Genomic DNA, 16,753 nt, shown 5'->3' on the forward strand with positions numbered 1-16,753 from the left:
AGAAAATCAGAAATCACAGATGAGTGTGGAAGAACTTCACTCATTTTACATTGATGTTTTTTGTACTAAGACACTTACAAGGGTAGTAATTACATAATGCCAGTAGTAAAGCAGAAAGTGTACTGTATAGCCTCAGACCCCTGTCTGTTTTCTTAGAAAAGCTCTTATTAACTCCGTGAAATACGTTTCAAAAAGCAAATGTTCTGCCACAGCCAATAGGCCTGTTATTTAGTCCTCTAGAGTAGCAGTTACAGGAATGTAAATGGGATATAATTTAAGTTTCTTCCATGTTGCATATTTGGATCTAAGTTTTTCTAAGTTACGTAACAAATGCTATGATCCAGCTAGTCCTTCCATCTGCTTTGAGCACTTAACCCTTGCCAAACTTCAAGTTTCAAAGTCCAAGCCTGTGAAGACTTGTTTTCCTTTATCAAGTCAGCAGAAGACAAACATGCTCTGTAAAAAAGCAGTGGAAGTTGGCCTAAAGTTAAGCATTAACTATCTTCTAAATATGTAAACAGTGCAGGATCAGTCCCTCCCCATACTGCTTGTGCAGTAAGTGCACATTTCATCCTTAACCCCATAAAGACTGTAAGCATTTATCCCCCAGCTATTTGTAATTTTTTTGTTACATGACTGATTCAAAAGCATCAAAATCAGACAGTGAAATCAGGAGTGTTTTTTCAACTACATTTGGGACCAGGCTACAAGAGGAGGTAAGGCAGCTTCTCAAACCAGAACCAGAAACATTTACTAACCTTAACTGAGAAGTTGAACGTGGGGCCAATATCTTCAAAACTATTCACAGTGGAAGGAATGTTATGACCAGAGTACACTTCATAGAAGTTGATGTTGGCAAGCCTAGTTAACAACCATAAAACAATACATTTCAATTTGGCAGCTGCTTTGAAAACATATGTTACTGGATGTGCCTCAGTGAAGCAGGTTACAAGTACAGTCTGAGAAAAAATCAGTCATTTGTACCACTGTTTGAATTTTACAAAGTTATTTAAGAAAATACATGGCATTGTACTAAAGCCCAGAGCTGGAGTGAACATGTGAAGATAAGATGGGAGGGCTGCATGAGACCTCAGTCTCCTGCAACCCATGGTGCTTCAGTGCCAGACTGCAAACTCCTGTCCCACACACACAAGCCCCAACTTTCAGTATTGCAGTGGTCTCTCTCCTCAGAAAGGGCCCCTGGTGGTCCCCTTGGGTACATCCATAACAGCAAATACCAACAGATCCTAAAGCCACAGACCACAGTCAGGCTTGTTTCCACACTGCCTTGCTGTGAAAGCACACACAGCATCCTGCTTGTGTGCATGGTGCACATCGCATCCCCTCTGGGCCACTTTTGTTAGTACATATGGGTTTCAAAATTTTAGATTTCCAAAGTAACATGAGGGCAGTTGCAGCCCACCACAGCATGAAATTACAGGTGTATGACAGAAGGATGTGGTGTGAGGGCCTGTGGATGCTTGAGGGGCTCAGCCAGCTGAGACCATGCTCAACGACGATGAAAGCATCCCTATGTAGTGCCTCACCTCCATGTGCTACCTGTGAGCAGCTTCTCTGCTGAGCTGTCCCAGAACTGTGTCTGCACTTCATCATTAGCTTTCATTAGGAGGCTAATTTGAGCAGTCAAAAAGCAAGCTGGGGAGTGAATCAGGAAGGAGCAGGAGCTACCATGATTCCTACATCAGCTCTTCTTGTAGCACAAAGTGCAAATCCATCCTCTTTGCCAGTGCTGCTCTCCCTGTTTAATCTGGGTACAATCCCAAATTAACATGTGTGCAGTCTCACGGAGGTGCTTCATTCTCAGTTATGGTCCTCCATATTTCATTGTGGATCCTTTTCAATCCCCCATACTTCCTGCCCTGGGCCCCTTCCTTGAAGGGCCTCCTCACAAGGACTCCTAGGCAAACCTGTGTGATGCATTTTCTGTTTCCTTATTGCTCCTATCTCCAGTCCTTCCAGGATGCACAGTATCAGCTTCCTTGTCCTTGCAGGAGTCATGGGTGAAACTGATTTCCACCTCTTCTCCTGGAAACTCAGATTAGGGGATTTTCCCCGGAAAGGCTTCACTTCAGCAACACAACACTTTTTTCTCAACCCTTGTGTTTTAAGATATTACTTAAGTCCAAGGCAAGCATTTGAAATTGTACCTTGGCTTCATGTGTACTTCCTTTAGTTTTCTTAAATTGATTCATCTCCAAGAATAACTCATCCTTTTCTGGCAGTACAGATTTCTTCATGCCTTGACTTGCATATGAAATTGCATTTTCTCATACTTGGGAGATGCACCTGAATTCAAACCCCTGTTTTTTCTTGAGTAACTCTTCTATATATTTTATGCCTGGCCTTTCCTCAAGCATTGAGTTTCTGTACATATTTCTCAGCTAATTAAATCTGCTGATTCAACTTCGCACCATCTCAGTTTCCTAGATGGCTGCTGAAGTTGCTGTGCCGGCCACCTGGTCAGATGCTCCTGTAGTCTCTGTGCTGCTGCTAATTTCAGTAAGAAATGCTGCTTCTGATGAAGTCTCATGAGACATTTCTCAAGGAGCTGAAAGAACTTGCTTCACTGACACAAATACTTTTCTGCAATTAAAATACTCTAAAAAATTCTGCATGACTGCAGAATTGGTGCATTTAGGCACAGTGAATTAAGGGCCTTCAAATATTCTGAAACTGCTGCTGCCAAGCAGGTTATTAAACTCAGCTTTGCTATTGTGGTCCCTATTCCAGCTCAGGTCATCCTACATAGTCAACAGTTCTTGTAGTTATGATGGTCTTTGAATATTAATTTCCTGGATTCATTGTTGGTGTGCATTTTTTTAAGCAGCCTCCTCTTTTTCAAATTGCTGTCTTTCTTTGAATAATTACTATTTATTTTATTGCAGTTTATGTTTACAAATTTTGGAATGCCTCAGGATGCAAAAGCATTTTTCCCACCAATAATGGTGACCAAATGCACAAAATATAACTACATGTAGTTTATCCTGGAAATTCAGTAATTGGGAAAGACTTTTTTTTTTTTTTAATGAAAAGTAAAATATCCTATCGTTATTCGCAAGTCAAAACAGTATATTTTTGTTTCAGTTCTTCTTAAGTTAAAGTGTAACTGAAGTTATTATTGTTTGGAACAGTAACAGTCTTAATTACTGTTTCACTGCATGCCAAATCAGGGCCCAAGGTAAGAGGTTTCAAGGGCATGATATAAAGATCTGTCTTAAAGCAATTTTCATCTGCCTCTGCCTGCCCAGCTTTCTCTCTGTACAAACTGACTTTCCCAGGGTAAAGGAACCCTCTTGTAATAGCCTGACCTGCCTTCTGTGGGGAGGGAAAGAGCTGGCACCAGGAGGGAAGGGGCAGGTGTGAGCCAGAGTCTCTGGGAGGACAGGTGGGAAAGCAGGCTCTGTGGGTCCCCATGCCAGTGCAGTTGCAGCAACGGGGAATCTGCTGTGTGCACCTCAGGTTTTGGTTCAAATCATTATCTCAAATTGCTAATAAGCATTTTTTGTTTTGGCCCAGATTCAGCAGATATGTCTGTATTTTTTTTTCCTTCTCCCTCCCCGACTCCTTGCTGAGAGTTTGAGCTGGGGTAGATCTTTCTTTTTGTTTTGTTTGTTTAGTTTGATCATCTTAACTCCAGATTTGATCCAATGTCAACACATTTGAGCCCAGAGGCCCAATCTTATGATACAGTATGTACCGATTATATTATCAAAACCAGAAGTGCTATTCGTTTTTTATACCACTTCCATTCATGTGAGCATCTGTAACAATAGTGCAAAGGTAAACATGGATCCATAATTTTTTACAACACATTCCATGATTATTTACATGTAAGGTTATTAGAAGAACATCAAATTCTGCTACTGTTGATGAAGTGGCAATTTGTTATGACTTCCAAAATGAAACCCAAGTTTCACTATATTTTCAGTGGCCTTTCAAGAATGTTACTATATTCAAATGCCTTGGCAAAATGACAGTGACTCTTTACATTATTCAGCATACCTTGTGAGGTGAATTTCTGCATCATATCGCAAAGGAATTGATAAGCTGACCTGGTTGTCCAATTCTTGTGCTTCCTTACTTTCACTGTTCATCAAAACACATTTAGGTTAGGTGTTATAACACTATTTTATACAAATAAGGTATTAATGCCTAACTTGCTTTCATACAATTATATACTTTACCTCAATGCATGAAAACTTATAACTGCCACATTCTGAAGATTTTTCAGGTTAAAATCAAAACTAATATCAAAGGATACCTATGGAAGAAACAAGGAACACAGTGAATATATTGATGGTACAACATCCAAAGGACTTCCTAATAGCAACACAGTTATTCATATGTGACATAACCTGGAATTGCCCTCTGTTTTGGTATTCTCCACCAATTTCTGTGTAATATTTCCATAATTTCTAAAACTCCAGAATTGCTTTGTTCTCACTTGCCCCTACAAAGAGGCATTGTTACACAAACATTAGTTATGTGCATTTGTAAATCGAGTAAAACTAGCTACTTGCTGCAACAGAAGGTGTTAAGGATTGCTTCAATTATGTGCTTTTAAACACTAGCACTAACACAAGCTTTGTATTCACTCTTTTCTTCCATTCATTCCAACAGGTCCCCTTTGACCAATGCCATTAAAAATGCAGAACAAACTTAAGTTTTTGCATGTAAATTTGTATTTTTTTTCTCCTGCCACCGTAACATGTCATGTTTCTGTTCCTTCTAGCAAGTTCCTTCTTGTTCCAGTTGATTGTGTTAGAGGCTGGAACCCTATTTCTGTTCTGCCCTTGAGGAATAAGAGATCAAGTTCTATAAAACAATGTATATCCCAAGATTTATTGTCTGTATGAGGAAAAGGATATATGATCTATCCTAGGGCTGTGTGGGCCACCCCTCTCCTCTCAAAGCAATGCTGCTTTCTTGCAGATATAAGATTCATAGAGCAGGAGAGGGAACTACCCCAGGTTCACGCAGCAGGAGGCGTTTGATGGGAATTGTACTCAGTTCCCAGCAGGCTACGCATAATGCTCTCTGCCTCTGCCGCCTAGCCCTCACCCTCCAGGAGTTACAAAGCTACAGTGGCACTTGAAAGCCATGGGTAATGACCAATGTGCTTCAAGAGCCTTTTTTCCCTGTAACCTGGCAGGGGGTGACAGAAGTATAGCCCTTAGTTTGCTTCTTTTAATGCCTCTGCAGCCCAAAGGGAAGTTAATGGTTGCCAAATCCAAGAAATCCTCACCAGCAGTAAACGCGGATTTAGGGGAAAACAACAAAAATCTTTTCGTGTCGTTCAAGGTTATTTAAACATGCCAGCTGTACCTGTTGTCCTGTTCTGAAAACAGGATAGCTTATTTGGCAAATGACTGTACTTTGTGCTGTTCCTGTCTGACACGAGACTTCAGTCCCATCATTCTGCAGAGGAAACAGAAAGAAAAGTCATCTTAGTATCAGGTTTTGATAAAGCAGAGAGGAAGTTACCAATCTGTATCTTCAACAGGACATGTATTATGCTAAGGAGTGGTACAGACAGGTGTTACAGCAGTAGTTTCTAGAGATGCAGCAGGTGAGTGGGGCCCAGACAGGGCCAGGAGAGAGACAGGAGAAGCATGGGACAAGGACTAGAACTTTGCAATTTCTTGTGAGCTATAATGATCTTGTTAGGATTTTGTGCTGGGCTTGGAAGAAGAAATACAGGCTGGAAAGTACAGGTCACTTCCAGCCGTGATTTTTAACAGCTTCTTCCACAACTTTTGCAGCCATATTTACATGACCTGAGAGCTAGTTAAATACTCTCACTGTAGAACTTAGTATGCAGAGGGGAATTCTACTGTACTTTTCGTAGGAAAATCTACAATATATAAGAGTTTCTGTACTACTTTGCAGAATATTTAGCATGTCATCGTCCCACATCAAAGACAGTTATCATCACTTTTAAAAGAATTAATTAAAATGTACTGCCTTTTGTTAAAAGCATCCCTACTAGACATTAACCATTCATGAATTATGCTACAAAAAAAACCCAAACCAAACACCCATACATTCTCAGCTTAAGCTCTTCTTCCTGCTTTGAAGCAGGCACATTTTTGGTCAAAAGCTTCACTTGCAGGCTGAAATATTTCTAAGCAAATGGGCTTTTAGAGCAAATGAAAATCCTAGCTCCAGTGTGGTCTTTCGGCATGAGTGGAATGAGCAATTTTGCTACACAACGGGATGGGGAGTGAGAGGGGCACCCTCAGCTCTGTGTGGAGTGCTTCTGCCAGTTCATTGTTACGGAAAATGCTACTCTTGGGCAGTGATGAATGCTCCTACCCCTCTTCTCCCTTCAGTATAGGGATTGCTCTGGAATTCACCCCTAGGATTATCACGCACCTCTCCAGTAGCAGACTGACGACATAAGCCAAGTGCTGAAGTCTGGATTTCATCCTCCATGAATTGAGAGCAACAGCTGAGATTATAGATTTACTGCATTCCCCAAAATAGTATGTATCATTTCTTTCTTTGCCCTTTTCTAAGACAAAATTCATTATAAGAGCTTCTGGTATAGCAATCATTTCAACCTGATTAACTGTCTAGATGGAACACATGGCCTTGGCAGTAACACTGTTTCTAGATCCAAAGTCTGTGCTCTAAGGCCACATCATCAGTGCTGCATGCTTGATTTATCAAACACAAATTCCCTGTGGCACAGCAACTGCATTCAAGCATATTGTTGGGAGTCAAGCAGAAGATGTGGGTGCCAAGGCCTAAACTGAGGAGAGATGACTGAAATACTGACGTGAGGTCCAACTCAGCAGGTTGCCAACTTTTATGCTGAGTTGGCAGTGTTTCTCCTTGATCTAAATAAACTGATACGCCAAAGGGAATAATTCTGGTATCCAAGAAAATAAACTGGGAGAATGATTTGCACATACATTCTTTCCCGGGATAGGCACTACTAGAAAGAAAAAAAAAAATATCTGAGAAGCTCAAAAATAAGTGGCAATAACAGAAACAGAAAGGCTGGGTATCATACCGGTAAAGACGAAGAAGCGAAAAACAGGTTGTCTGAAAATGTAGCTTGGATTCTGGTGTTATATGCATTTTCCTTTTTATTTCTCAATTTCACATTGAATGTTAGTCTTCTGGTTTTGCTGCTGACAACAAACTGCTGTTTGCTGTTGGAAAATAAAGTCCATTTCTGTAAACAAAGGTACTAGAACAGCTGTGGATCATGAAAATATATTGCCTGGAGTCAACAACAAATACCAAGCACATCAAGATATTTCCTACGTTCTATGCACTTAAACACTCTTGTTTTCTAAACCTGTTGACAAAAGAAATTCTGTAATTTTTTTTTCTTAAAACTGAACAGAATTAGTGTCTTCTTAAAGTGCAGGAGCTTGATTATGTATGGTCAAAGTCACTTTGCTGAATTTTCAAGGCTCAACTCTGGTGGTTAGGGGAGAAGAGAGCGGGTGGCAGACTTGGATGGCAGCGCCAGGAAGAGGCAGCCCTGTCTCTCTGCAGACTGTACATAGATGCTTATATCTGCATATGCACTTGGAGTATGTGCTGCTGGAATGGCTGACCTCAGTTTCCCAGTGGCACAGACTTCTGCAGGATCCTCACCACTCCCTGCTGGAGGGACCAAGATGATTGCTGCAGGCACTGATGCTCTCCCAGCATGCTCCCTTTCCTGACAGTAGCTGGCCAGACATGAATCCCCTGAATGCCCCCTCAATTCCTAAGGTACCAAAATGTGGGCTTGTCTAAGCTGACAAGAGTATCTGTGTTCCTATCATGCTTCTTTTTCCTTCATTAGTTGCTTATGCTTTTTTTTTAATCCCTGCTAGTTCTAAGTAGATGTTGAACTAGGAAGGCATTCTCATCTAGAAATTCTTCCAAAGCCTACAGACACACCAACTGGTGAAAACACCCGACTCAAACAATTTAACTGATTCAGCTCTTACCCATCATCTGCTTTCTGCTGAACACTCAGAACAAGATCACAGATACAAAGTTCATCTTCACCACAATCTTTAACAAAAGGAATCTAAGGAAACAAAAAAATATTTCCTGAATGACAGTGCTAGAGATAGTGGAAAGGAAACACCTTTGAGATGAAGCACATTCTTTGTTCGCAGATAAGAAATCCCTCTGAAGGGCATTAAAAACTCTGACACATGAACAAGTTAACACTGAGTACGTGTTACTACATGTCAACTGATCGGTAAGAATGGTGCAGGCAGGTTATTGTTAATGTACAAAAATGTGATGTAATCAAAGGGGTTCCATTTCTCTCTTATGTACTCTTTTATTGTAGGCTAATCTATAATAGCCTAAAATACTTCATCTCTGCTATCAACTAGAAATTGACATCAACAGTGACATGGCTCAAACAATTCACTTGTTATGCCATGGTGGCTGATGTGTGTGTGTGTGAGCAAGCCCATGCAATACAAAAGGTACAAAAGGAACCAAGGGATGCCCCCCGGGTGTCTCCTTTCACCCCAGTGACTTAATGAGAACACCAGTTTGCACTTAGATGCACGCAGTCATTTGTGGGGGCCACAAATTACAGACGTGTGTATAGCCATGCATTTTTCTATAGTAAGTTTGCATACTTACACTATAGGCCACAGATGCAGGAGAATATCTATCAAGGACAGGGCTGGAGCCAGGGTTTGCAAGACCAATGTCAATACGCAAACTAAGGGAATTAACTGCATCTGAAGGTTCCTGTAAAATGCGTGTTTCAGATGACAGCTTTCAGCACAGCAAACAGGGTAAAATTATAATTCTATTGTAAATTGAGAATGCATAGTAAAATCATACTTAGTCTAAACAAGAAGTAACGGTGTAAAGCTTCATTTCTTGACCGAAATAATTATATGAAGTTGAGTAGTGTGGGTTTCTCTTACTAAACAGCTTGTAGTGCCATTTTCCTAGGATTTCTGGAGAACCTATTAATCACAGTCACTTCTAGGGCTAAGGAACAGGCAGATTCTCTGCAGCTGCAGAAACTGGTCCTCAATTGCCACCACCAGGTGACTTCCATTCTCACCTGTCTGCAGAAGGCAAATTCCTATTCCACTCTGCCTTACCATCACAGAGAACAGCTGGGCCTGAGCAACACTAAAACACAATATACCTCCTGTCGCCAATCTTTCTTAGCACTGGATGGACACTATTCTAGCACCATGGCTCTTGGCTCTAAATGTGCTTGAAGCGGCAAAGATATTTGCATTGCAAAACAAAGCAGGAACTAAAGTCCTCTACCTGACCTAGGATAATATGGGGGTTCAAGGGAACTCTCAGGGCTGTGTTTGGTCTTTGATTTTAGAGAAAGATAAATACTTCCTTTTTTCTTTTTTTTTTTTTTTTCCCCATAGATGTATTACCTAGGGCTAGTAAGCACCAGAAGTCTGCATGAAATGCTGTTAGTTTGAGAAAAAACATTTGCATGTATGTCTTAGTTCTTAAGAAGGGAGGGAAATTAAAATCTATTGAAACTATGGACTATGGGCTCTGTGTTATGTCAGAGCTGAAGTACATAATTAAGAACTGCCTTTTCTAAAAAGCTGTGCTTAACTTGACAGTTATTAGTTGCTTTGAAATCAGAATCTTACTAAGGATTTTTCAGTTGTTGGGGACTTGAGGAACATAAATCTTTGAGTAAACCATGCACAAAATTCATCAACATCTTCCTCTGGTCATTTTTGTCACACAAGACTGCTTGCAATAGCACTTACCTGTACGCTGAATATGTCATGAACACAATTCTCCTCATGACGTACCACAACATCCCTTTGCATGTACCTTTCATTATTTTCTTTGAACAATCCTCTAGAAGTCACTCTCAAGGACTGGAGATCTGCATCCAATGTTGCATTGTACTTTATAGCTACAAGAATAACAGTACATTTTTTGCTGAGTATGACTGCCCATGATCTCAGTACTATACTCAACATGTGACCAGGCTTTCCGAACCACGCTAAATATTCTATTTTTTCATAGCTTGCTGAACACAGAACACTCTCAAAATGATAAAATTTTCTCTTGTGTTTTCCAAAACAGTCAAACAGGTTTAAATCCTGACGTAAGTTCTCATCCACAGAGAGCACATTAAATGGCAATCAATCCAGTCTCCATTGCAGATGTCTGAGCCTGCAGCTCAGGCAAGAAGCCAGTCAGCAGGGCCAGGATTACGCTAAATAAATGGGCCTTGCAACCACAACCCTGAACTCTGAGGAGACTATAAAGAATCTGCATCTTCTCTTGAATCACATAATAATTTCTGTCTTCTTCTCTTCATATCATGACTAATACACTGTGGAAGTTCACCATTATTTTATAGCTCACAATCTTGAGTTCCTAAAGGCACTATACATAGCACTGAATCAGTCCAACTGGTGTTATCCATGACGTGTAGCTTCATGAGAGGACAGCGCTGGTCCCAGAAATATTTGGTGCTCTCCTGTCCTCTAAAAAGATGATGTTCTCCTCAGTGACATCTGCACTAAGCCTGTGGAAATTTATTTTTACTGTTTATTTGTATTTTGGTTTTGTCTGAAGAGAGAAGAAAAGTCTGCAGTCTGCTGTTGAAACCAGCAGGTTGAAAAAAGTAATTTCTCACTAATGACATTTTCTGGGGTTTGTTGAACAGCAAGGATATAGCTCTCCTTTATACTGTTAATTTCTCACTTTGCAAAGATTATGGAGCCAATGATGAAAGTAGGTCTTGAAAATACTTTCTCAAACACTTAAGTTTTATACTGATTTTCCCTACTTGACATTCAATCTAATATATCTTTAGAATTTCCACAACTCATTTGAATAATGGACTTCTGAAGAAATGAATAAAAGACAAATCATTGAAATACTCTTACCCACTTGATTATTTCTCTTAGCAGGTCTAAATGTAGCCCCAAAACATATTTTGACAGTTATTTCTGTGTTCTTGTTCAGGAGACTGATTTTCTCAGGTTTAAATGAGGCAATTATGGACACATTTGCAACGCTTTGTGACCTGAAAAATATTTTTAAAAGGTTACATGTGATTTTACAAGAGAACTGGGTAATGCAGAAGCTGTCGTCTATTACTATCTTTAAAAGTAATATTGATTTTCTTGTTTCTCAATGTAAACATTTTTTAATGGCACAGGTAAAATTATTTTTCTTTGCATGTAAGTGAATTTGTTGATAGAGTTATGACAATAAATAATTTATCTTGTCAAATCAATGGATAATCAATGTCGTTATAATAATGCTCTAATCCTGTCCTTAAGGTAACAGAGAATGAAGCCTTTGTCCTGTTTTTGCAATAAGTAACCTTCTGCTCTTTTAAGAAATTTACTGAGCTTCTCTGAGAAGGCATAGGAGAGTAATTCTTCATTTTAATTAATATTCTTATTTTTCAGAAAAAAACACTTTCATGTAATTAATCAAGATTTTGAAAAACAGTTTCAAAGGAATCCTGAACATAAAAACAAATGCTTTAATCAAAAGTGAAACTTGTTAATCAGATCAAATGCCAGAGTGAAAGAAAAATGAGCAATTTCATTAATCACATCTAAATAAAAGCTGATACTCCAAGGGAGCATAATTTTCTTTAATGCAACTGCCACCAGCACCACATCAGTTCTATTGTGGGTCAAAGCCCCAAAATGACCATTTATTGTTAATAATCTTGTTTCATTATGAAATAAGTAGGAGTTTAGTGATGTTTTTCTTGTTACAATGGGGAGCCTCAGGCAAAAGATAGAAAAGCAAGATGCATTTTAACTTAGCTCCTCAAAGTAGTGAAAAGCTCACAGTACTTAGGGAAGCAGAAGATTTGGTTTCTGTAAAGCTTTTTTTCCTTTATTTTGTAGAAATACTCACATTGCCATATGCCAGAAAATATTAGTTTCTTGCCAGGTAGAGGTGCCCACTCTCTTTGACAGCTCTCTGCTCTTACCCTGCAGGACAACTCTCCCCCAGATCAGCCTACCAGCCAGTGAAGGTCATGCAGTTTGTGTGAGAACTGGTTTCATCTGTCTTAGACTCAGCTATCAAAACTATACTGTGGCTATTGAAGTACAACCTGCTGTTACAAATACTCACAAGCAAGCCCCACTCCCTGCTGCTGCCCGTTTCCTCTGGACCATGTGCCTGCACAGCAGCAGCAGGCAGGGTGTCTCTTGGCCTCTCCATCCCCACCTGGGTCCCTCCTGGCAGCCCCCACCACTCGCTTCCCCCTGCACGCCTTGGCTCTGCCCACCATGCTGCCTTGGCTTTTGATGGTTTTGTGATACATACTTAAAAGAGGTTTAGTCTAATGCCATTTTTCAGCTAGCTATGACAGCAGCCATGAGGCAAGAAGTGTGTTAGCTCTGAACACATGAAATGAAAGAGCTTTTTTGGTTTGTTTGTTTTGCTGTTTAATTAACTAAATGCTCAACTTTCATCTGAATCATTAAGTGCTTCCTTTCTAAAAGAGTTTACCAACCATAGCAGAATCACATTTCCATCAGCACCAACTGATACGTCAGTAATGTCATCGTCATTTAAGTCTCTATGGCCATCTACTGATCTTCCAAAGAACTGGAGCTGTTTTCCAAAAGCAGAATCAGATCCTAAAATTTTCTGGGAAAGAGAGTTTTGTTACTGAGTTTGCCACAAGCATGCTTAAGTTTGTAGATAGCAGCCTAAGCAATGGATTTTCACTAATATTCCCTGTATATGCAATGTATTGTTTAAACAAAATGCTTTTGTGGATGTTTTCTCAGATGCTTTTAAGCACTTTTTCCTCCCCTGTTGGAACAGACAATTGACTAGATTTTTCTGTCTTGGGAGAAGATCAACTAACTGACTGCTGTATGCCAGATAGTACTTACCAGAAACTTTTTCCATCTCACACTAAGCAACTCAAAGAACAGGAAGCATAATAGGACTTCTAACAAATACTTTCTGCAATCAGAAAGTCTGCAGGAAAAGTGACACTAAAATTACCATTCTATTAGCATATAGGATACGCAAAGCCCACTGAAAGTGTTTTCCTTTAATACTACATATTTATAATTTACAGAGCTGGGATTAATCTAATTTTCATTGCTGTACATCAACATGAAAAAACTGAATAATGGGTGTCAAAAAATATATAGGGAATTAGCTGACTTCATATGCAGCCACCAAAAATTTTAAGAGCCTCAGATGGAGCATCTTCCAAGTTCTTTTCCTCTTTATGCTTCAGTTGTAAGCACCACAACACCAACGAGGGCATGCTGACAGCTGAAGTAAGGAGAGGCATAAAACTTGAAATAAGCCATGAGAATAAAAGTACTCCTTTAAGAGGATGAAACAGTAACAAATTAAAAAAATAGAAAATCCTTCTATTTATCTCTAGCAGATCTAAAGGCACTGAGTACAGCATTATGCAACAAAGTTAATTACCTGAGAATATTTTGTACGTATAGTCTTTTGAAATCCATTGTAAATGTAAATTGCTCCAGAGTTTTGGTTTTCCAGTGGTGCACCTATTACAACATCATTAAAGCCATCCAAATCAATGTCTGCAAGTGTTGTGATAGCTGATCCAAAGCGAGCATTTTCTGACCCCTGTGGACCTTCCAAGAGTTCTTGTTGATCCAAAATTCCCTTTAAAAAAAAGAAAAAAGAAGAAAAAGCTAAAATACAGCTATCATTGCACTACATTAGACATAGAAGTAGTATCTATGTGCATTGTTTTTTGTTTTTGTTTGGCAATACATTCCCCTTGGACTCCTCAACCCTGAATTCTTTCCCCATTGTATTGCCCATTCAGTTTGCATTATGTCTCAGTGTCTTGGCAAGCATTACACAGCAAAATTAAAGCATGCTATGCAAAGCACTAACAGCAAATATAACCATATGTATGAAGCTTAAATGCTCTCACTGTCCTCATCTGACTGTTCTGAAAGTTTCACAATACATTGAAAAATACAGTTTCCAGTTTTGGATTACCAGTTTTTATGCAGAGGGAATGGAAATTATGTAACTGGACATAATTCTTTGAAACAGAAATGGAATTTCCTAACTGAACTAACGCAAAAAACATGTGTCCAAATGCTAAACTCCTGACCTCTCCAGTGCCCATGGAGAAACAAAGATTGGAAATCTTTATAGTTAAATAATCACATTTACACTAGCTTTAATTCAACACTGGCAAACATTGTTCTCATCATTAACCTCAGTTACCATGCTGTGCTTAAAATTTTAGAAATACCAGCCAAGTTATTTATTAAAAATGGCTAGAAAAGTATTATTTGCACAACATGGACAAGTTGCACAAATCCAGGTTCTTTAAAAAGAAAAAAAAAGAAAATTCATTCTTTTATTATTCTTAACTTGTAAATAATTTTAAACCTAACATTTGACAAAGACTAAATGTTGTAAAGACAGTTTTCCAACTTATTCAGTCTTCAAAACATAAAAAAATATCCTTCGTTTTTCTGTTCTTCTGTATTTCATGTCTAATTCCACAGTCACTAAGACTGAAGTCAGCTGCTAGCAGTAATGCTTTCAGCACTTTCATCTACCTTGAAATTGCCTTAGGGTACAGTTTCCTGTTGCCCCAGGATGACCTGGCTATGAGCTGCTGCTGAAGAGGATGGTCTTTCCTCTCTATTTATTTGATTGGAATTTACCTAGTAGAAAGGCCATGTTCTATTATCTCTGATGGATGGCAGGCATTAATTTGCTTTGCATATATAGACATCCAGTGATCAAGAGACAGTTCAAAAGTACTAGAGGCTTCAAGAATATTAATACAGATATTCTGAAAAGACCCACTATAGGTCTGAATAAAAAACACAGTCAGTCATGCACTAGACAACACAGCTTCACTAACGAAGGAGACAACATGAGTAATAGCAACCATCCAGTGTGACCGTCTGTGAAACAATACAGAAAACTGTCAGTAGAGCATTTATTAGAACTGTTTTGGGAATACGGTCAGGTGTTGGACAGATTTGCCAAAAGCAAATGGCAAACAATTAATTAGCAAAAGCCTTGAGCTAAGTTTTTCAGAGAAATGGTCCACCTTCTGCTGTATTTGTGTACAGTGCCTAGTGCAGTGCCCAAAACCAGGACCAGGGAGCCACCTAGAGCAGCAGGCCCCTGACAGTGCTCATCTCCTAACTTGCATAGTGACTCCACTTTAGTCTGTTCCAGCTGGCTCATTCCCAGATTACATGCACAACCAGTTCTGGGGAAAGTTTGCAGCTGCTCCTGAAAAGCAGAATGGATGAGATTGCACTGGGAAGGGCTCTGCCTGCGGTCCTCTAACCAGGCAGCCTTGGCACCATTACAGTATCACAGTATCACAGTATGTTTGGGATTGGAAGGGACCTCAAAAGATCATCTAGTCCAATCCCCCTGCTGGAGCAGGAACACCTAGGTGAGGTCGCACAGGAACATGTCCAGGCGGGTTTTGAATGTCTCCAGAGAAGGAGACTCCACAACCTCCCTGGGCAGCCTGTTCCAGTGCTCTGTCACCCTTACTGAGAAGAAGTTTCTTCTCAAATTTAAGTGGAACCTCTTGTGTTCCAGCTTGATCCCATTACCCCTTGTCCTATCATTGTTTGCCACCGAGAAGAGCCTGGCTCCATCCCCATGGCACTCACCCTTTATATATTTATAAACATTAATAAGGTCCCCCCTTAGTCTCCTCTTCTCCATACTAAAGAGACCCAGCTCCCTCAGCCTTTCTTCATAAGGGAGGTGCTCCACTCCCTTAATCATCTTCGTTGCCCTACGCTGGACCCTCTCCAGCAGTTCCCTGTCCTTCTTGAACTGAGGGGCCCAGAACTGGACACAATATTCCAGATGTGGTCTCACCAGGGCGGAGTAGAGGGGGAGGAGGACCTCTCTCGATCTACTAACCACCCCCCTTCTAATACACCCCAGGATGCCATTGGCCTTCCTGGCCACAAGGGCACAGTGCTGGCTCATGGTCATCCTGTTGTCCACCAGGACGCCCAGGTCCCTTTCCCCTACACTGCTCTCTAATATGTAATCTCCCAACCTATACTGGAACCTGGGGTTGTTCCTGCCCAGATGCAGGACTCTACACTTGCCCTTGTTAAATTTCATTAGGTTATTCCCCGCCCAACTCTCCAGCCTGTCCAGGTCCCGCTGGATGGCAGCACAGCCTTCTGGCGTGTCAGCCACTCCTCCCAGCTTGGTGTCATCAGCAAACTTGCTGATAGTACACTCTATTCCCTCGTCCAAGTCGTTAATGAATATATTGAATAATATTGGCCCCAGTACTGACCCCTGGGGTACTCCACTAGATACTGGCCTCCAACTAGACTCCGCACCATTGACTACCACTCTCTGGCTTCTCTCCCTAAGCCAGTTTGCAACCCACCTCACTACTCTATTGTCTAGACCACACCTCCTCAACTTAGCTGTGAGGATGCTGTGGGAGACTGTGTCAAAGGCTTTACTGAAGTCAAGGTAGACAACATCCACCGCTCTGCCATCATCCATCCACCTTGTTACATTCTCATAAAAGGCTATGAGGTTGGTCAAGCATGACCTACCCTTGGTAAAGCCATGCTGACTGCCCCCAATAACCCTCTTATCCTTGATATGCCTTGAGATGGCACCAAGGACAAGCTGTTCCATTACTTTCCCAGGGACAGAGGTGAGGCTGACCGGTCTATAATTACCCGGGTCCTCCTTCTTGCCCTTTTTGAAGACTGGAGTGACATTTGCTTTCCTC

The 16,753-nt window shown here is 40.5% G+C and overlaps 1 protein-coding gene across 1 annotated transcript in view; it reads right to left on the reverse strand.

Annotated features, from left to right (window-relative positions):
- Positions 1–16,753, reverse strand: part of ITGA2 (integrin subunit alpha 2) — a 70,776-nt gene that overhangs the window by 9,690 nt on the left and 44,333 nt on the right. Inside the window, exons 14-24 of the mRNA XM_082074097.1 lie at positions 13,441–13,644; positions 12,497–12,633; positions 10,896–11,035; positions 9,759–9,910; positions 8,635–8,745; positions 7,977–8,059; positions 7,040–7,181; positions 5,347–5,439; positions 4,206–4,282; positions 4,024–4,107; positions 759–861 (exon numbers count right to left, since the gene is read on the reverse strand). Of these exons, the coding sequence (XP_081930223.1) occupies positions 759–861; positions 4,024–4,107; positions 4,206–4,282; positions 5,347–5,439; positions 7,040–7,181; positions 7,977–8,059; positions 8,635–8,745; positions 9,759–9,910; positions 10,896–11,035; positions 12,497–12,633; positions 13,441–13,644 (1,326 nt within the window). The remainder of the gene's footprint in view (positions 1–758; positions 862–4,023; positions 4,108–4,205; positions 4,283–5,346; positions 5,440–7,039; positions 7,182–7,976; positions 8,060–8,634; positions 8,746–9,758; positions 9,911–10,895; positions 11,036–12,496; positions 12,634–13,440; positions 13,645–16,753) is intronic.

The sequence above is a fragment of the Streptopelia decaocto genome (genome assembly GCF_964273445.1).
Source record: "Streptopelia decaocto genome assembly, chromosome: Z".
NCBI classification, from domain to species: Eukaryota; Metazoa; Chordata; class Aves; order Columbiformes; family Columbidae; genus Streptopelia; species Streptopelia decaocto.